This window comes from Xenopus laevis, chromosome 3L (assembly GCF_017654675.1).
Source record: "Xenopus laevis strain J_2021 chromosome 3L, Xenopus_laevis_v10.1, whole genome shotgun sequence".
Lineage (NCBI taxonomy): Eukaryota > Metazoa > Chordata > Amphibia > Anura > Pipidae > Xenopus > Xenopus laevis.
In genome coordinates this window covers 28,678,641-28,700,006 of record NC_054375.1, presented here as the reverse complement: position 1 = coordinate 28,700,006, position 21,366 = coordinate 28,678,641, and the positions used below count along the sequence as shown (strand labels likewise).

The following is a 21,366-nucleotide window of genomic DNA, read 5'->3' as shown; positions in this document are numbered from 1 at the left end:
TTTATTTAATGTTTACCTAATTTTGTAGAAGACTTAAGGTATGAAGATCCAAATTAGGGAAAGATGCATTATCCGTAAAACCCCAGTATTTGAAAACGGGTCCCGTACCTGTACTTACTATATGATAAAAAGCAAGTACACATGTGTGATCTATGGCCAGCACTGTGGGGCCTCAAATAAACTCCCGACAGGGCAATAACTACATGGTGTTTGTATATGCTCTCTGTGCTTGAATGGGTTTCCAGATACGTCCCATACTCCAAAACATAAGGAAGTCTAATTGTCTCCTGGTAAAACTAATCATAGTGTGTTTGTGTGTTGTGTGTAAGTGATTTGAATCTCAGATTATAAACTGCAGCCATGGACTGAGGATAGTGATAACTTCTCTGTTAACTAAAATGAAGGTTTGAAAAAGGAATTGTTTTATTTTCCTCCCTCTACTATAGACTTGGCAAACTGTTGTGATGTATTTATTGACATATTTCTGAGTAGCAACAGAGAAATTGCTCTATGACACACTTCATGAAGCTCAGAGAGCATGCTCAGTAGGGGATGCTGAGCAATTTATCAATTACTGTAATTGAACTGTAAAGTGGCAATCTGCCTTATGGATCTGCTACTGAAAAACATGGTAAACAAATATCTAAAACGGGGTTTACAAAAAAGTAAAAGCAACTGAAAAAAGTGATTATTTGTGGATTATTATTTGAAAAAGGTATGTTAGAGAACATTAACTGCCCCGTTGGGAAAAAAAACTTTAAAAAACATCCCCCATAATGGAGGACATATATACAAGCCAATAACTGCAAGGCTAAACTTGCAAAGCCTTTTAATCACTGCAATTACAGTTCTTTTCCACAGTTCTGTGACTCAGACTTGCCCAGAGATTTACAGTGATATTGTGACACGATTTGGCTTTTTGTTCAACAGCTCTCAATTCTGCAGTGCAGTGGTTTAATTGAAAGCCAAGAATATGTAAAGGGGAGTGGGTAATGTTAGTTTCCAATTTTACTTTAGAAAGATATGGATACATTATACATACATCATGGATTGGTGTGCAAAGTGGGGCATATGTTATCAATCAATCCAATGTTCATGATAATTTCTGCATTAAGCTGGCCATAGATGCAAAGATCTGATCATACGAATCGAGGATGATTCGTACGATCGGATCTTTGCGTCTATGGCCAGCTTTAGGCTACCTGAAATAGCTGCAGAATCTGCATTCTGACAAATTCATCAGTTACCTGAATGCATGTTCCAGTGCACTCTCGGCACAAACTGCAAGATAATGCCCATCTGCTTGGTGGGATGTGTGAAATCTTAGTAATAGGCTCCATTTTTTCTGGACATCCAATACTAACCTGTAAGACAATAAGAAACAAACCTACAAATTAGTCTGACACATTGAACAAAGTAAAGCAAAAAAAGAAACAGGCTGTATTGTGAAGAAAAAGACAAAAGGTGTAATGCTTTCAAGTAACAAGACCCTTTATGAAAGACGATGTATAGAAAGGGAGGAAGCAACATCCCATAACATTTTCCCAAAATTAGACAATGTTATCTTTATATTTTTATCAAGAATGCTCAGGACCTGGGGTTGTCCAGATAAAGGATCTTTGGATCTCCATACATTTAGGTGGTTATTTATCAACGGCCGAATTTTAGAGTTTTTTTTATACCTCGAACAAACTCACAACTCAAATGGATTCTTATTTAAGAAAAAACTTGAATGGAAAAAAACGACATTCAGTGAGTTTGGGGTTAACAACCTCAAAACTAGAATATACAGAGTTTTTGACAAAAAAAAAACCTCAAATCACTCAAACCCTCTGAATACAATTGATTTGTAATTACGGCAACAGTAAAACTGGGATTTAAATATCCCCTTGCACCTCTTAATTTAAAGGTTCCCAACCGTTTCAACCTGTAAGCACATTCAGATGTAAAAAGAGTTGGCGAGCAACACAGACATAAACAATGCTCCTTGGTGGTGCAAAATAAAGGCTACGATGGCCATTTAGTAGCCCCTAAGTGGAGTGGTAGTCAACTAGAGACTCTGTTTGGTAGTACATCCTCCAAGCCTGGAATTATAAAATAAGAACCTGCTTTGAGGCCATTGGGAGCAACATCCAAGGGGTTGGTGAGAGACATGTTGCTCACAAGCCACTGGTTGGGATCACTGATTTAGAGTATATGTCTATACGTAAGAGCAGGAGCTTTTGCAAGTAATGCAAGGCTGGAAATCTGCAACTGATACCATTTCTGAAAGTTAAAACCATTGCATTAGCTGGCAATATGCTTACAGAACCTCTTGTTTTGTGACTTCACTAGAAAAGTTAATCTATTCAAGTATAACCACTAGAAGAAACTGGTGTAGACCACGTCTGTGAAGGTTGAAGTAAGACAGTGGGGTTGATCTGAGATAAAAGTGCTGCTGTGCATATCCAAGTGATCGCTGTACCCAGCTGTCTGGCTGTGCTTTCTCTCTCGCTTTACCTTTTTAACAGGCGCCATGGCATCAGAAAGACTGGCACTGCAAGACTGCTGTAAGGTGACTACTTTATCACAGTGCCACCATCAGTCCATTAGGATTAAAATGACTTATCCAGGTGAAGGCAAAGCCGCACAGGATAAGTGTGCCATGAAATTATTCTTATAGTTATTAATAGTTGTTGGATTAGCACAATAAACAACAAAAACATCAATGACCACATTTTCCTGAACTGCAACCAAATTGATTACACTCTGTGTGAGTGCATGTGCTGACTTTGTGTAGCTACAACCCTGGTACATAGTTCAAATATTTACTTTGTTATGAATTAGATTCAGTACATGCTACTAGCCATGCAAGACTTCTGTAACACATAATGCCTATTTTTTATGTGGACAGGATGATTTAAAAGATACCGGTATATAAAAATAAAACTGGTTAGGATTGTTTTACTTGACAATATTGATATTGAAGAATGGATTTGAACCTACTGAAAGGAATGCAACAGTTGGCGTCTTTTGGAGTAGGATTCTTGGTAAATATCTATACAGTAATACCTTTGTATTGCAAACATGATCTGTAGGCTGCTTCTATTAAGATGAATGTAGGCATTTTAGATGAAAGTTGCAGTGTAGGCGGTGGATTTTACACAAATGTGAATAAAGACAAAGGTAACTGTTAGCATGTCACAAAACAAGGCTCTAAGCCTGCTGTATATATTTCAGTTATCAGTTCTTCCACATGCCTGAAACGCAATTCAGTAATGGATGATTGCAAAGATAACAAACAGAGCAGAACCAAGGTGCTTTTTCACCCAAGGCAAAAATGCCAATGTGTGCCCACCCCCAAGTGAGCCTTGCACAATGAGCGGTCGTTAAATAACACATACAACATTGCATGATCTCTTTAAAAAGTTGCAAAACATGGTCCAACCTCAAGTAAATCCTTCAAATGAAATCATAGAACATACACTTAATATTACAATCACAGCAGGGACTGATGTTAATAATGTATCATCCCTGGAGAGCACTGCTGAATACCAGGGTACTCGCCCTCTCTGCCAGAAAGAATTCACACTTCATTTGCGATTTCTGCCAGACAGTGTTTGTGCATTTTCACTTTTCAGGCAATTCCTGGGGGAGACTTAATATACAATAATTTTTTTTCAACGCAGTCATTTCATTTTTGTTACTGTTTTTTTTTTTGTGCTTTTAGTGCATTCTGCATTGTCCTGGATTAGTTGTTTTTGTCTGTGAACATTTTGTGTGCAATGTTTTCAGTACCTACAGTCTCTACATACCACATACTTTCGGAAAACACACTGTGTATCAAATGGTTCAGAAGAGCCCTGGTATTCATATTTGGGATGTTTTATGCTGTAAAGATGTTATTAATGTAAAGGATCTATGTGATTTTAAAGGATCAATATGATTTTCAAGATTTACAGTACAGGTATGGGACCTATTATACAAAATGATCTTCCCATAAGTTGGATCTTCATACTTTAAATCTACTAGAAAATCGTTTCAACATTAATTACACCCAATAGGATTGTTTTGCCTCTAATAAGGATTAATTATGTCTTAGTTGGGATCAAGTAATTCCCGCAATTCGGAGATTTCTGGATAACAGGTTTCTAGATAGTGGATTGCATACCAGTAGTTGGAAGTAGTGATTTGCGGGCCAGGCCGATACCCGAGAGCAGGTTTGGACAACCTCGGTTCGAAAAAAAACTTGAACTTTTAGACGCGCGCCTCTCGGGTCTACGCAGGTCTAAAAAAGGATGGCGGAAGTATGGTGGGCGCTGGTCGGGAAAAGCCTGACCCACACTAGTAGGAAAATGTTTTCCTTTCCTTTTTTTTTTTATATATTTACAGTCCTATATCTTTTTATAAAAGTTTAATTGCACAAAATGCAAGCAACTTAGAAACTTGGGGTGCTGTGAAATAAACAATGCACGGCTTTTTTAGGTAAACTAAAAATTCCCCCAGGAAAAGCCCCTAAAAGAATGGTTTGAAAAGGAAAAACTTGGCTGGCACTTAAAAAGATAAAGTAAAAAACAAACATTCTGTTTTCAGATCTTAATGTATTACTCACAGTCGATTTATTGTACATAGTTACACTGAACCAAAAAATAAAATGTCAGAAAAAAAAAACCTGGGGACAGAAAATCCAGATTTTCTTAGTATTCCATAAAACTAATGGAATTGTAAAAAAAAAAAAAAAATCTGATAGCTTCTGGCAAATTTAAAACACATCGAAACTGCTGCACTCATTGGATTTTACATTATCTAATAATATAGCAGCCCATCTAGCTAGAGTTTCTAGTGCCCTGATTTTTCATACAATCTTATAAACTTTTCCTGTGGGCATTTTTACCTCTACCTTGTGCTACAAATGTAAATGTGTTATATAAGCTGGCTAAAGAGAGAGTTCTTGATCAAAAGCCTTAAACTGGTTTAAAAGGGTCTTACATTTTTCAAATTAGGACTTAGAGTCCTCGGTTAAAAGGGCTGATCACTGTTGAATTAACTTTTTGTGATGTAGAGTGATATTCTGAGACAATCTGCAATTAGGTTTATTTTTTTTTTTATTAATTGTGGTTTTTGAGTTGTTTAGCTTTTTATTCTGCAGTTCTCCAGTTTGCAGTTTTAGCAACCTGGTTGCTAGAGTTCAAATTGCCTTAACAACCATGCATTAATTTGAATATGAGAATGGAATATAACTAGGAGAGGGCATGAATAGAAAGATGAGTAATAAACAGTAGCAATAAATATAAATGTGTTGCCTTACAGAGCTTTTGTTTTTTGGGGTCAGTGACCCCCCATTTGAAAGGTGGAATGGGTCAGACTACTAGATACTGAAAAAAATATATGAATGTATAATGATATACCAAATACAAAAACCCTTTGTATCAAGAGCAGGAACCTCTTTATATCTTAAATAGGTTATATGTTTGTTTGTAATCAGCATATCCAATGTATACACCCATTTATTATAAAGCTCTGCAGAATATCTTGCTGCTTTATAAATACATGCTAATAACAATTATAATCATATAAGCCATTCTTCATGTATTAAAATACACAGACAAGGATCTTACTTCAGGTATCCATAAGGCACAGCTGACATGAACCCACTTTGTCCCACTCCTTGTCGGCTTCAAAGCACCCCCTCTCTTTGGGCAAAGCAAACATTTCGCCTGCACTCCAAGGGCACAACACCGACACAGCCAACTTCCTGTTGGAACATTCAGAATTCCATAGCAAGCCTAAAAAATATATATTTATATATTTAGTTAGATTGGAACATAGATGCATTTTTTAGGATTAGAATTATTATGAATAATATTTGCCACAGTATTAATTGTACAATTTTTAATCAAAATAAAGGAAAGAAAAAAATGTTAACTGCATTAAAAATAAAGGACTGAAGAAGAAAGAAGAAATTAATTAATTCACTCCTAAACTGGACAATATGAAAGAAACTAAATACTGATGTTGCTAAATATTTTTTTAATCCATTTATTATTAAAAGTACTTCCTTCTAAACCAATAAAAATTCAAATTACAAAAAAAAAAAAAATATGCATTTATGCAGCCTTACAAAACATTTTGGGATAATTACAATTTCAGTGTACTGCAACTTAGTTCAGATCACAATAGTTCCGACTTGTTGCTGAAACAGAAGCTGCAATAGCATTGGAAATCATAATTAATTTTATTTTGGATCCTGGAATAAAAGGCATATTATACCTACCATTTGTAAACCCCGAGAGCTGTGGATGGTTTTACTTTCATATCTATCTATCTATCTATCTATCTATCTATCTATCTATCTATCTATCTATCTATCTATCTATCTATCTATCTATCTGTATTAGTGATGTGCGGGCCGACCCCATACCAGCAGGACCAGCGGGTTAACCTGCGGGTCGGATGGGTTCGGGTTGACCTCGCACTGCTCCTCGCCACCTTCAAATGCCGGCTTCCGACTTCCAGTTTTATAGTCTTGTGTCTGCTTGCCCCGCCCCTTTTGTGACGTCATCAGCTGTCTCTATCAATCTGTCTCTATCAATCTGTCTCTATCAATCTGTCTCTATCAATCTGTCTCTATCAATCTGTCTCTATCAATCTGTCTCTATCAATCTGTCTCTATCAATCTGTCTCTATCAATCTGTCTCTATCAATCTGTCTCTGCATCTGCCTAGCTGCATCTGCCTATCTGCTAACTATCTATCTGCTAACTATCTATCTGCTAACTATCTATCTGCTAACTATCTATCTGCTAACTATCTATCTGCTAACTATCTATCTACCTGTATCCGGAGCTACCTGTATCCGGAGCTACCTGTATCCGGAGCTACCTGTATCCCTATCTGTCTATGAAAATTTGTAAGCACAGTACATTTGTACATTACATTTGTAATCTATTTATTATGAAAAGTACTTCCTTCTAAAACCAATAAAGATTCAAATTACAAAAAAAAAAATTACAATTTCAGTGTAATGCAACTTAGTTCAGATCACAATAGTTCAGACTTGTTGCTGAAACAGAAGTTAGCAATAGCATTGGAAATCATAATTAATTGTATTTTGGATCCTAGAAAAAAAGGCATGCGTGTGTTGGGGGCGGCGGTAGGGGGCAACCCGGCCAATGGGCACTTCACTTCCAAATCCAGCTGTGTGTGTAGCAGGAGGTCTTATTTGGGTAGCATCATGGACATTAGTTGAAAGTTACAGATTGGAAATGCCAGATTTACTGTTTTTCAGCAGTTCTAGTACACTGCAAAATGTGCAGCAAAGAGTGGATAAATTAAATGGCATTAACTAAAACCTGTTGGTTTCCATATAATAAATAATTTACCAGTGCATTTTATGTTACCATTAATATTTAATAGGCAAGCCCATTTCACCTCATTTTCAATTTTTTTGCATGATGTATTTTGTTTACCGTACTTATAAAATCATATTGGGTTGCTGGCTTCACAATCCAGAAACTAACACCTGCTACTGTTTTTCCAACATGAATCACTTTTATGGTATACCGGTAAGCCTAATAAGATTGCATGGTTTCCACTTTTTTATGCTAGATACACAGCACTCCTAACATACATGTACAAGAGTCATTTGTGTAAGCTAATCATTTTTTACTTAAAATTTAAATAAGCTAAACATATCTAAAAAGCTACAAAAGGAGCTGCGGCATCACCCATTATAGGAGAACTATTAAGAAGTTGATTGTCTGAATGGATGCATAAAAACCCAAAGTAGAGTGTTACTGTACTTTCAAAGTGTGCAATGTTTAGTGCAAGAAATGTATTAAAAAAGTAAATTAAAATAAATTTAAAAAAGATATTTCGTAGGCAAGATGTATGTTCAACTCAATCCCTATTCACTGAACCAATATTGAAAAGGGGGTACACTGCCCCTTTAAAACTATTAGTTTTGGAAATAAGTTGCTGTAGAGGCAGGAGTACATTTTTGTACATAGTACAGGTATGGCACCTATTATCCAGAATTCTCAGAATCTTGGGTATCTCGAATAAGGGATCTTTCCATAAATTGGATCTCCATACTGTCATTACGGTACTTCGCAGGCGTAACTTCGCTAGCAAAGGAGACTGACGCTGGTGATCATTCTTACTCAATCGCCAGGCAAAGTTGCGTCCTGGTGACGGGACATAACTGCGCAAATTCACCAAGATGCGGATTTTTCTGAACGTTACCTTAAGCACCAGACTTGCCTTCGCCACCTCAGACCAGGCGCAGTGCAATAGAGTAGATAGGACTTCATCAAAATTTAGTTGAAGAAAGTATTTTCCTTTTTTTAGGGTGATAGGCTGCAAAAGAGCATACATTTGTTTTGGGGTAACCGGGTTCCCCCCTACATTTCCTAACATATGGAACATAAACTATACACTGGGTTCATGTGTAGGGCATTATAATAACTATTTTCTTTTATTAAGCTTCCCTGGACTTGTGTAGTGTAATGTATTTGCTTCAACATATACGTCCATTCAACTTTAACTTCCTGCGGTATGCAAATTAGCCAACACTAGCGCAACTTCGCTCTGCTTGCCTAATTAACACTAGAGCAACTTCACCAGTGTTCAGCACCCAGGACGCAAATTCGCATGTTAGTGAATTAGCGTTGTCTAAGCAAATTTTCGCCTGGCGAAGTGTTGCACTGCCTGCGAAGCCGTCGCTGGGAATTTTCGCCGCTTGGTAAATTTGCCCCCATAAGTCTACTCAAAAATCATTTAAATATTAAATGAACCAAATATAATTGTTTTGCTTCCAATAAGGATTAATTAAATCTTATTTGGGATCAAGTACAAGGTTTTGTTTTGTTAATACAGAGAAAAAGATAATTTTTAGAAATTTGGAGATGGCCTTCCCAATTGGGAGCTTTCTGGATAACGGATTCCATACCTGTATATCGATCTAGCTGACATAATAGAAATTATTGTGGCGATGGGGTGCTATTTGTCTCCTAGCATACTGTTTTATGGAAAAAGCAGTTCAGATATTTAATGGCCATAGAGCTGTTCTTATTGCTGGTTTTCTTCTGGTTTTGTGGCATTAGATATAAGGAAGATAACATGACCAGGGCAGTACTCAAAATAAAAGTTAGATTTGTAAAGTTTGTTGTTAGGTGATAAAAATGTTAGCTTTATAAACTCTATGCATGAAAATGATTTTAAAAAAAAATTGTAATTGTATACCATAAACCTAAAAAAAAATGTCAGGGCACCATAAAGGTGTTCAAAAAATAGAAGAAACTGGGATGAGCGGAATTGGCGTTCAATCAGCTGGAGATTACATCAGTCAATTACATGTGTATTTTGTCATCCCTGGCTATGCTTATTCTGCTGGAATACAAAGACTCTAGTTTGGCTGGTTTCTAAAGCACTCCTGCTACAATCTGTCTTCTGTCTGACATTGCTCTCAGCAGGTAGTCTCTTAAGAGCTGCACATGCCAATCCATGAGCATCTGGCATATGAGTCTATTCCTGGCAATAATGCCTAAATGCATCAGGATGCATCATCTAACCCACAGCAGGATCCTTCTTGTAAGTTTATCTGCCTTTACAAATCTGCCTTTTTAACAAATGAATGGTTTAAAGACATTGACGATGGCAAGGAATGATGTGGTCAAGAACAATCATGGTTATAATCATGTACTGCTTTACAGTAACTGCATATCCACAGATAAACCTATTTAAGCTATATAAAAAAAAACATATATAAAAGTTGTCTTCTTTTGCTTTTCACATCTGATTACAGGTATGGGACCTGTTATCCAGAATGCTTGGAACCTGGTGTTTTCCCTATAACCGATCTTTCTGTAATTTGGATCTACATACCTCCAAGACTCCAAGTCTACAAGAAAATCATTTAAACATCAATTAAACCCAATAGGTTGGTTTTACCTCCAATAAGGATTAATTATATCTTAGTTGGATCAAGAACAAGCTACCTTTATTTTTATAGAGAAAAAGGAAATCATTTTTAAAAACTTGAATTACTTGGATAAAATTGAGTTTTCTGGATAACGGGTTCCTAAATAACAGATCCCATACTTGTATATAACTAACAATAAAGGCATTCTTTATACATAAGTTGGAGTTACCATACTGTCCCATCTAGACAAACTCTCTACACATGCAACAACAGAAAAGGAACATGTAAATAAACCAAATATTTGCCAGGTTTACTGTTACCTTTCACCTCATTAACAGGTTTACTATGGAAGAAACAAAGTAAGATGTCATACAAGAAACAGCAGGTCACGCTCCATAAATAAAATACTTTAAATGCATTGGTTACTTCCAGGATAACATATACAGGTATGGAATACATTATCCAGAATGCTCCAAATTATCGGAAGGATCTCCCATAGACTCCATTTTTTAATGAAAAAAATGAAAATTTTTCAAAATTATTTCATTTTCCTCCATAATACAAAGACAGTATCTTGTACTTGATCCAACCTACGATATAATGAATCCTCATTAAAGGCAAAACAATCTTATTGAGTTTATATTAATGTTTGAATCCTTTTTTAACCAGACTTAAAGGAACGTTTACATCAAAAAATGAAAGTGAATTTAAGTAACAGATATAATTCAGTGTTGTCCTGCACTGGTAAAAACTGCTGTGTTTGCTTTAGAAACACTACTATTGTTTATTGAAATAAGCTGCCGTGTAGCAATGGGGGCAGCCATTCAAAGGAGAAAAGGCTCAAGTTACACAACAGATTGCAGATAAGCTCTGTAGAACATAATGGTGTTATCTGTTATCCACTATTTAACCTGTGCCATATAGCCTTTTTTTTAATTTCCGCCATTGCTACACAGCAGCTTGTTTATATGAACTACAGTAGTGTTTCTGAAGCAAACCAGTTTTACCAGTGCATGGCAACACTACATGATTTTTGCATTACTTTAAAACACTTTAATGTTTTGGTGTTACTATTCCTTTAAGGTATGTAGATCCAAATTTTGGAAAGACCCCTTATCCAGAAAAGCCCAGGTCCCATGCATTCTGGATAACAAGCCTGTATATTATGTGTGCCTGTGGGTCTGTGTGCCTGTGGGTCTGTGTGCCTGTGGGTCTGTGTGCCTGTGGGTCTGTGGGTGGGTCTGTGTGCCTGCGGGTCTGTGTGTGCGCCTGCGGGTCTGTGTGTGCGCCTGCGGGTCTGTGTGTGCGCCTGTCTGTGTGTGTGCGCCTGTCTGTGTGTGTGCGCCTGTCTGTGTGTGTGCGCCTGTCTGTGTGTGTGCGCCTGTCTGTGTGTGTGCGCCTGTCTGTGTGTGTCTAGTGTAGACGCCACTCGCAAATCAGTCAGAAAATCAGTAATCATGCAAGACGGACTTATATACTATTGAGTCCAATTTGCAACAAAATGACTGCAGAGTTGATTTAGCAAATCAGATGCAATTGTGGTAATCACAGTGCAATTGACCATTTGCAACAACATCTTGCAAATTGCCAGAATAAAAAAAAAAATAATAATAACATAATAGGGTTCATTCATAAACACTGGGCAAATTTGCACCTATAGCAACCAATCAGTAATTAGCTTTTTTCAGTAAGCTACAGGGTGAACACTGAAAGCAATCATCAGTCATGCACAGGTGCAAATGTGCCCAGTGTTTATAAATGAGCCCCAGTGACTGCCCTATAAGTTTATCGCTTATAGTTGTGGTTTGTGTTCCTCATTCCTGCATTTCACTTTCTGATGTTGTCTCTTCTATGATTATAGGCAACTTCTTTTTCTAACCTTTTCACAGTGAAAATAACTTTTACGTCTCCGGTAGATTTGGTATTAAAATGGCACCCTAATCAGTCAGGGACCTTTTCTAAAATATAAGTATTATATGTACTTTGATCCACACTCTGCCAGCAATTTTCTTTTAAGATATAGTAATTGCCAGCCATTCATGAAAAATTGTATTTCCTATTCACACAATACATCAATGCTGGATTTGCCTGTGATTTTTTTTTTTACGGAGGACGGATTTTCAAGGACTAATGGGTACTTTACTAGACCGGGTTTACAATTACAAACATTTCTAGATTTTCTGCACTATAATGGGTAGTGTCAAGCAAGATTTCTTAGATATAAATATACCATTTCTTCTTTTCAAACAGTGCTATTCGGTTCTCTTATATTGAGCTGTGTGATTTTATTAATATTTCTTTACAGAAGTATTCATTTTACCAGCAGTGTAACAGCGATTGAAAAATTACTTTATTGCTCATTTTGCTCATAAGTTCAGTTCCTGACAGGGAGTGAAAAACCAAAGATATATTGTAGAAGAAAGCACGGCAGCAGCAGATAGATATGAGTATTATATTATATATTGATATACACACAGGTATAAGCCATATTATGCAGAGGCTCATTATTTTTGAAAACGGCAATGCAATTTTCTAAAGTCCTCTAAACAAACAAATGTTTAATCTTGATTGATTTGTTTATTCTCTTTAATAACACAGTACCTTGCAGTTGAAGTTAACTAAGATAGCATACATCCATGAAGATTATAGGAAATCGTATGCACTTTTAATGTTTGTTTAAATGTTTGTAGTTGCTCCACATTATAAAATGATGCCCTTGCTCAACCAAAGCAGACTCCAGGTATCTAGGAAACTCAGAATTATAGAAAGGCCATCTCCCATAGAGAGAAAGTCTACATTTTCTCTCTTTTTCTTTTTAACAATAAAACAGTACCTTATACTTGATCCTAACTAAGATGCATACATCCATATTAGTGGCAAAACAACCCTATTGGGTTTATTTCATGTTTCCTTTTTTTTTTAGCAGGCTTAAGGTATGGTGATACAAATTACGGAAAGATGCCATATTCAGAAGTTAAAGCATTCTGGATAAAATATGCTATACTTGGACCAGGAACCTTTTCTTTTTGTGAAAGGTCCTACCAATGCCTGGGAGGCTAGTTTGTAGGAGCATGCACAATGTGGAGCTGGAACTATACTAAAGTTGTAGAACAAGTTCTCTGGCAACAATGCAAAACCAAGGGCATCCTGCAGGGCATCAAAGGCACAATCATGCAAGCCTTGTGTTCCTAATCTGAATTATCTTTTCTAGGTTTTTCCATCTATATTTAAGATAAAAGTTAAAAGGCTCATCTTTATGTAAGAGGGGGAAAATATGCTTTTACAGATTCCTGTGCCTAAATGCTTTCCTCATGATTGCCACCCACTGTTTGCCAGTACCCTACCCAATAAAGTAGTATCTATCTTGCAAGCCTTGGGTTCCTAAATTCTCTTTCCTAGGTTCTTCCATCTATATTTACAAGGAAAGAGGAAAGGCCCTCTATTTATATAAGAGGGGGAAAAGGAAAAATGTTTTTACAGATTCCAGTGCCCAATACTATTCTGATGATTGCCTCCACCCAATTAAGTAAAAATTCTCTTTCCTAGGTTCTTCCATCTATATTTACAAGGAATGAGGAAAGGCCCACCTTTATATAAAAGAGAGGGAAAAAAATCTGTATGCTTTTACAGATTCCAGTGCCAAATACCTAATGATTGCCTCCTACTGCTCGCCAGCTCCCTACCCAATTAACTATCTATCTTATCTAAAGAGTATAATATAAAAAACCGTTACAGAAACCAGTCCAACCATCCAAATAAACACAAATGCTCTCCGCAATATAGAAAGCCTAAACCAGGCGTGTTTACTGTTGTTGGCTGGGATACATAACTACTCCCTTATTTCTCAATACTACCTTCTTCAAGTTGTTTAACAAATGCGTTGCAGTTTATTATTATATGGATTATCACATTTAATGGACAGTTTAAAGGGATTCTGTCATCGGAAAACATGTTTTTTTCAAAATGAATCAGTTAATAGTGCTACTCCAGCAGAATTCTGCACTGAAATTCATTTCTTAAAAGAGCAAACAGATTTTTTTATATTCAATTTTGAAATTTCAATTGACTTGGGGCAGCTGGGAAATTGACAATATGTCTAGCCCCATGTCAGATTTCAAAATTGAATAGAAAAAAAATCTGTTTGCTCTTTTGAGAAATGGATTTCAGTGCAGAATTCTGCTGGAGCAGCACTATTAACTGATTCATTTTGAATTTTTTTTTCCCCATGACAGTATCCCTTTAAGAAATGGACCTTGTAATGTCTGATTATTATAGGCATGATTATGCTCATCATACTCCACAATGTTTTACATAGCAAGTGTGTGAGAGAGCCTTTGTCTATTTTACTATCTGTCTTCTATGTAACTTTTGAAGTTTTGTAAAAAGACTGCCAGATCATTTGATTTTTGGACATCACCGCTGTACAGTTCCAATCCAGACTAACTAGTTGAGGTTACAAGCTGGTTTTTCAATGTTATTACTCCATTTCAATATTATTCTCCTTCCTGTTAAGATACAAATGCATCTTGCCTTCTAAGATTTGGGGAGTCTGTCTTCAGTCATCCTGTTTAAATACCTAAACCATCTGAGCGTCAAAATCTAAATGTTTTGCACAGGTTCTGCAAATAAGTCTGGGTTCTTATTCTGTCCTATCTAATATTTTGTTTGACTGGATTCTACTTCTATGCTTTCTGGATAGGATCCAAATTCACTTTGTAGACTGTGATATTCTGGAACATTTGCCATTGGTTTTCATTGTTTTTATATGCAGTTTTAGAATTATTTAGCCTTCTGTCTATACAGCTTGGAATCTAAGCAGCTATCTGGTTGCTAAGTGTCCAATTAAGCAACCTGGCAATGGTTCAAATGAGTGTCTAGTATATAATTAATTATTGGCCTGAATAGAAACATAAGAAATGAAAAGTAGCAATAACAATACAATTGCAGCAATATACTTTTGGCTGCCAGGATCAATTACCAAGATTTGAAAATCAGAAGGCGGTGGCAAATAAGGTGGCATTTTACCTTAAACTGAATGCATTTATTTTCTCTATATATTAAAACAGTTTGTGTTTTTCACACTTATCAACACATTCTTTTTTTGAGTTCCTTTTTCCTTGCAGCAAGCATTGTTATCATAAGTTTTTGTGCTCTTATTATCAATGCAAGATCAACAGAAAAGGCAGTTGTATAATAAGCCTTATTCCAGTTCCAGATAATATCGTCTGTCAACACTACAAGGGTGAAGACACATAGAGCTTCTAGTAGCAGCTACTTGTAATGGCTACAAAATACCCCGCGATAGACAATAGTAAGAATTGCCTATGCTGAAACACGTAGTGCGTTCGTAAAGCCAATTATCACTGTCTATTTTGTAGTTGTGACAAGCAGCTGCTACTAGTAGCTCTGTGTGTCTTCATTCTAAACAAACCTGTTTCACTCCTGCTGTAGTGAATAATAATAAATAAAATTGGAATTATGACACAAACTTCCTTATGGGGGTTTGTTTTGTTTTTTTTGCTCATTGCAGCGCCTGCAATAATAATGCTTCGTCTTGCTACACCATATCAATATTGCCAATATTGCATCAGGTCAAACTGCCTTTCCAAGATTATCGTTTGTAGAGCACAATTAAGTTCTTTGTTATGCTTTTCCTTTACTACTTCATTCTCCTCCTCTATCTCGGAGATGTGCTCTTTCTATCGATATAACTCCTATGAAATGAGCTTTCCCTCTCCTTATCTTTAATGGATTTCAGCGACATTCCTTCACTCATCTCCTGTTTTTATGGACCTGATAAAAAAAGCTTTCTATGAAACATCTTTTTAAAAATTCCCCAAACTACTCTCATGATATTTGCTTTGCAATTTTTTTGTATTTTCTTTACAGTCGCTGTTCGGTTGTTTCATATATTTTTGTAAAGATTTTTCCTTTTCCTCACAAGTTGCTTTAGGGCAGTGGTCGATGTGGAGATTTGTAGCTGACGATTATTAAGGGTCAGGGTACACAGGCAGATTCAGGGAGATTAGTCGCCCTGGGACAAATCTCTTCTTCAGGGCGACTAATCTCCCTGAACTGCCTACTCTTGGCGCGATTCTTTTTCCGAAGTCGCCCCAAGTTAACTTCAAGCAACTTTGGAAAACAAATCACGCAGAGTGTCATCCCACCGACGATTTGCATTTTAGCCGGTGGGAAGGCAGGGGAGGTAGTTTGGGGAGATTAGTCGCTCCGCCGAAGAGGAGATTTGTCGCCGGGCGACTAATCTCCACGAATCTGCATGTGTGCCCTGACCCTAATGCACAACTGCAGGCAACAAATCTTTTGAAAGTGCGTCTCCATTGGAAATAACTGAAATCGATGGCAGTAAAAACAACATATGGAGAAGTCACCTGATGTTCCCTCACTAGGCAACGTCAGGATTAACAAAACTATGCCTTGGTTTTACCAATCTGTGCTGCTGCCCTGGGCTTTGACAGCAGAACAAAATTTGTATTTAGAAATGGAAAAGTTTTTGCTCTATTATGCATGCTTTCAACACAGAGCAGCAGTGAACTGGAAGTAAGATGGCAGTGCTCTGTTTCTTACAACAGAATTCTGCCCCAATGCATTTTTTTAGTAAAGCAAATAAGCGGTGTAAGGTCCATGGTTAGTGATTACAAACTACAGTATGAGGGGTGCCAAACAAATTTGCACCATAAGTGAAAAAAACTTTCCTTGTCCTTAAAATAACCATGTCTGCATACCAATAAAGAAGTTTCTGGCACTAATGAACCTTATTTATTAGTGGTGAGACTGCACAGTGCATAAAGCTGTATTAAAAAGGTAAATCAATTTGTCAAAAACAGTGAATATGCTTACCTGGTGTACACAGACGTTACATTTGTCACAGAAAACCATCTCATTCCCATCCTCCCCCTCAGGCGACCGGCAAACATCACAGACGACATCCTCGTCATATTCAATACCCAATCCTTCTTCTGTCTCAATGGCTACATTCATGTTTTCAAAGCAGAGTATCTCCATTTCTTCCAGCACCCTCTCCAAAGTAAGTTCGTCTAACTCTGGCAGGCCTGTTTGGGAAGCAGGGAGGAAAAAAAAAGAGACATCATTAAAACATGGAGCTTTCTATCGCTGTTTTCTACAGCAGCAGCCTACTTTTCCCATATCATAGATCTTATGTGCTATTTTATTTTAACTCTTCTATCTCCTCAGATTTCTATATTTCTCCTCTATGCCCCTAAAAAAAGGACAAATTTAGCTCAGATACAGTAACCAAAAACATGTTTGAATTTTTGCTAAGGGTTACTAGACTTGCATTAACATTTCAAAAGAATTTCAAAATAAAAGATATGAAATATTTTAGTGATGGGGTATAAAAATGCACACTATGCAGCCTTTTTGCTAAAATTCCACAATAATACCATACATCACTACATATGTGCCATTTACTAATGCAAGTAAATTCAATATTAATAGCATGTGCCAGCAGTTTAGTATCCACTGCAACTTGCTTGCGGTGTTCTGATGATAAAGGTAGTTGTTCACCTTTAAATTATCATTTAGTATGATGTAGAGTGATATTCTGAGACAATTTGCAATTGGTTTTCATATTTTATTATTTGTGGTTTTTAAGCTTTTTATTCAGTAGCTCTTCAGATTGCAATTTCAGCAATCTGGTTGCTAGGGTCCAAAATAACCTAGCAACCATGCATTGAATGAGACACTTTCATATAAATAGTAGAGGGTCTAAATAGGAAGAGAAGTAATGAAAAGTAGTATTCACAATTAATGTGTAGCCTTACAGAGCATTTGTTTTTCCAGATGGGGTCAGCTATTTGAAATCTGGAAAGATTCAGAAAAAGAAGGCAAATATTTTAAAAATAAAACTATAAAAAAGAAAAAGGCCAATTGAAAAGTTGCTTAGAATTAACCATTCTATAAGATATTTAAAGTAAAAGTTGAACCACCCCATTAAGGTACATTTGTAAACCATTTTGGCTAAATGGCCTCTAAGTACAGATGTGTGTTTTTGTTACTATAATAGTGAAAGCGACAAATTCCATTGCACTGCATCAATAAAGACGTTAGAGGGTTGCTTCAAAATAACCAGACACTAAGTGAACCCTGGAATTACTACCAGTCCAGACTGTAATTCTAGATTTGCCTTTTGTCAAGGCATGCAAAAGCATTCTACGTGCACCAAAGCAGGTCAAAGGGACACAATGGTGTTTATAGCAGGTTGTAATGGAGCATGTATGAATGCAAGTACTATAGTTAATGACATACAGTATTGATCATCATGTTTAAGCTTTTTTGGCTATAAATATAAAAAGGTATTTAATCAGACAACCAAAGTATCCACACTTTAGAAGATTCTCGTTGCTTTTTCTAGTGGTTACATTGATTAGATACAGAAGTCTGCATTGGCTTGCCAGTCTAGTTCTTTACCCACAAAGAACAGAAACGACATAATGAAAAAAACAGCAGAAATTCTGGATTACCGTACTCAGTGGACAGACATGATAAATTACTCGAGTTAAACACAAATGTTACCGATTATAAACCATAATCCCACATACTGCTAACTGGTCAATATTTCTTTTAGCATCTTTGATCTCAAGACAAGTGCACAAAGATATGACAATATGCTATGCTACTTTTGCTTACATTTATGACCTACCTCCATCAAGAGGCATGCGAGCTTCTTTAATGACAAACTGAATGCTTCTAGGTTTGCTGGCCCTGCTGGGAATTACAGGTAAGGAACCTATTTATACAGAATGCTCGGGACCTGGGATTTTCTGAATAACAGATCTTTCTGTAATTTGGATCTTCATACCTAAAAGGGGTTGTTCACCTTTAAGTTAACTTTTAGTATGTGATAGAGTGACCAATTCTAATCAACTTTTCAATTGGCCATCATTATTTATTTTTTTATTGTTTTTTAATTATTTGCTTTCTTCTTCTGATTCAAGCTTTCAAATGGGAGTCACTGACCCCATCTAAACCACTGTCTCTGTAAGCCTTACAGGCTCTATTAGCCTACAAATTAATTGCTACTGCTACTTTTTATTATTCATGTTTCTATTCAGGCCCTCTCCTCTTCATATCACAGTCTCTTAATCAAATCAATGTATGGTTGCTAGGGTAATTTGGACCCTAACAACAAGATTGTTGATATTACAAACTGGAGAGCTGCTGAATAAAAAGATAAATAACTCAAAAACCACAAATAATACAATATAAAAAATTTCAAATTGTCTCAGAATATCACGCTCTACCTCATACTAAAAGTTAAGTCAAAGGTCAACAACCCCTTTAAGTCTTCTAGAAAAAAATCATGTAAACATTAAATAAACCCAATAGGCTGGTTTTGCTTAAAATAGGGATTAATTATGTCTTAGTTGGGATCAAGTACAAGGTACTGTTTTATTATTAGAGAAAAAGGAATTCATTTTTAAAAATTTGGATTATTTAGATAAAATGGAATCTGTGGGAGACTGCCTTTCTGTAACTCAGAGGTTTCTGGATAATGAGTTTCCGGATTACAGAACCCATACCTGTACCTTAAGTCATGCAAAGGAACACAGGTCCTGAACTAATGGAAAGGTTTCACAAACGCTCAACCAATGTTAAGTGCTAAATCTAAATCAATTTAGATTTAGCAGCGAATGTCAGATCAAGAATAGAAGTTTGTTGCCAAGGTTAAAGATCCGGCTTTTCCCTAGTCATTTTCTCAAAGCCCCTTCCACTGTAGTCATATGAAATTCTCAATTCAAGAGTTAAATACACTTGATCCTTTTGATATTTAATTTAGAAGCCTGTATCAACATAAAAGCACACTTCCATTAAGAATGTTTCCATTTCATTTGCAGGACATTCATTTAAAAGATCAGAGGAATAATTTTTACAGTAATTGTGAGATTCTACAAGTAATTTGAATATCAGTACAAGCCTATATTTAAGTATAAATAGGTTGAATGGGGTTTATTTTACTATACTTTGTATACAAATAATTCCCCCTACAAATAAACATCCCCCTAATCTATTTAGTTTGGTAAAAGCAAATTTGGTCACTAGTAATAATCTAATTGGTTTTGGGATTAAGATGAAGCAAAATTTGACATAATTCTAAAATACAGTTATGGGACCTGTTATCCAGAATGCTTGGGACCTGGGGTTTTCCGGATAACCGATGTTTCTGTAATTTGGATTAGAGTCCTGCCATCGGATCAGGTACCTGTGGAATACCCGCAAAAGTGAACGGGTTTTGGGCAGAACGTTTCGATTCCATGATCAGGTGGGCATTTTGTGGGTAACCTGCCTTCAGGGCTGGATTGGGCCCTCACTCCCCCTGAGGGGTGCACAAAATTTGTTCCCTTACTGTTCCCTTACTGATCTGTTTCTTCCGGTAATTTCAAACTTTCTGGATAACGGGGGTCCAGATAACGGATCCCATATCGGTCTCTTGTCACAATCACAAGCAAAGCTCTATTTTCCACTGATTGTCCAACTGATTAAGGATATTGTAATTTTATGTAAATGATTTAGATCTCATCTAAGTCAGTAGAAGGCTATAAAGAGAGGTTACATTTACACATTAATCACAATAAGGGTTGCCATGTTTGATTTAATCAAATAAAAACGTGTAATAAATGTATAATACAACCAGACGGATGCCAGGATTTTCAGTGTTTCAATATTCTGCACAATTTTGCACACCTATATCTTTATCTCTATGCAAGTTCTGTGTTACACTGTGACAACCAATCAATAGTATTCTCTATTTAATACTGAACCACTGTGAGAATTTAGAATTCTTTGCTTCCTGTCCTATTTTTTCTACATAGAGGCCTGCACAGACTATCATCCACCGATAATAAGCCAAACTAGGCTAAATATTTGCTATATAATGTGATAAACTTTTACACACAAAGCTTCCCTATTTTGTTTTTTTAAATTTACACCCAAACACAAACTAATTGGCACTGGTTGTGGCGAAAATAAATCATCACATTCAGAATGTAGTAATATTTGTTTGCCTGGGAATAGCAGATGTTCACCTATGAGGAGTTTATACAACAGCATTAGGCATAATACACAGAGTTTAAAAATGTTTAAGTTCTGTATTAAAAGGGGTAGATTCAGGGGTGAATTTGTGAATAGGCCACAGCCTAAGGGCCCATATAACTTTCATGATTATTATTTTTATATGCTTTAAAAAATGTATTTTTTATCTGCACTGCTGAACCTGGGTCACGTTGGTATGTACGGTATGCATGGTCGGTACCCGTTTGGAGAAGACTTGTGCCTAAGTTCTCTAAGACACGGATATCTGTCCTTACCGGACCCAGGCCGAGCAGCGCAGATAGTATTTGTGTCTCCAGGTGCACAGGTGACCCTGATTGTTGTATATTTCTAAACGTTTGGGAGTTGGAGTAGCCGAGAAAATGGGACTGTGGAAAG

General features: G+C 36.5%; 1 protein-coding gene across 3 annotated transcripts in view; it reads right to left on the bottom strand.

Annotated features, from left to right (window-relative positions):
* The window catches only part of jade2.L (jade family PHD finger 2 L homeolog), a 126,241-nt gene that overhangs the window by 47,765 nt on the left and 57,110 nt on the right, over positions 1–21,366 (bottom strand). For all 3 annotated transcript variants that reach the window (XM_018252014.2, XM_018252015.2, XM_018252016.2), the window contains exons 6-8: positions 16,759–16,970; positions 5,598–5,765; positions 1,248–1,364 (exon numbers count right to left, since the gene is read on the bottom strand). In XM_018252014.2, coding sequence (XP_018107503.1) covers positions 1,248–1,364; positions 5,598–5,765; positions 16,759–16,970 — 497 coding nt within the window. The remainder of the gene's footprint in view (positions 1–1,247; positions 1,365–5,597; positions 5,766–16,758; positions 16,971–21,366) is intronic.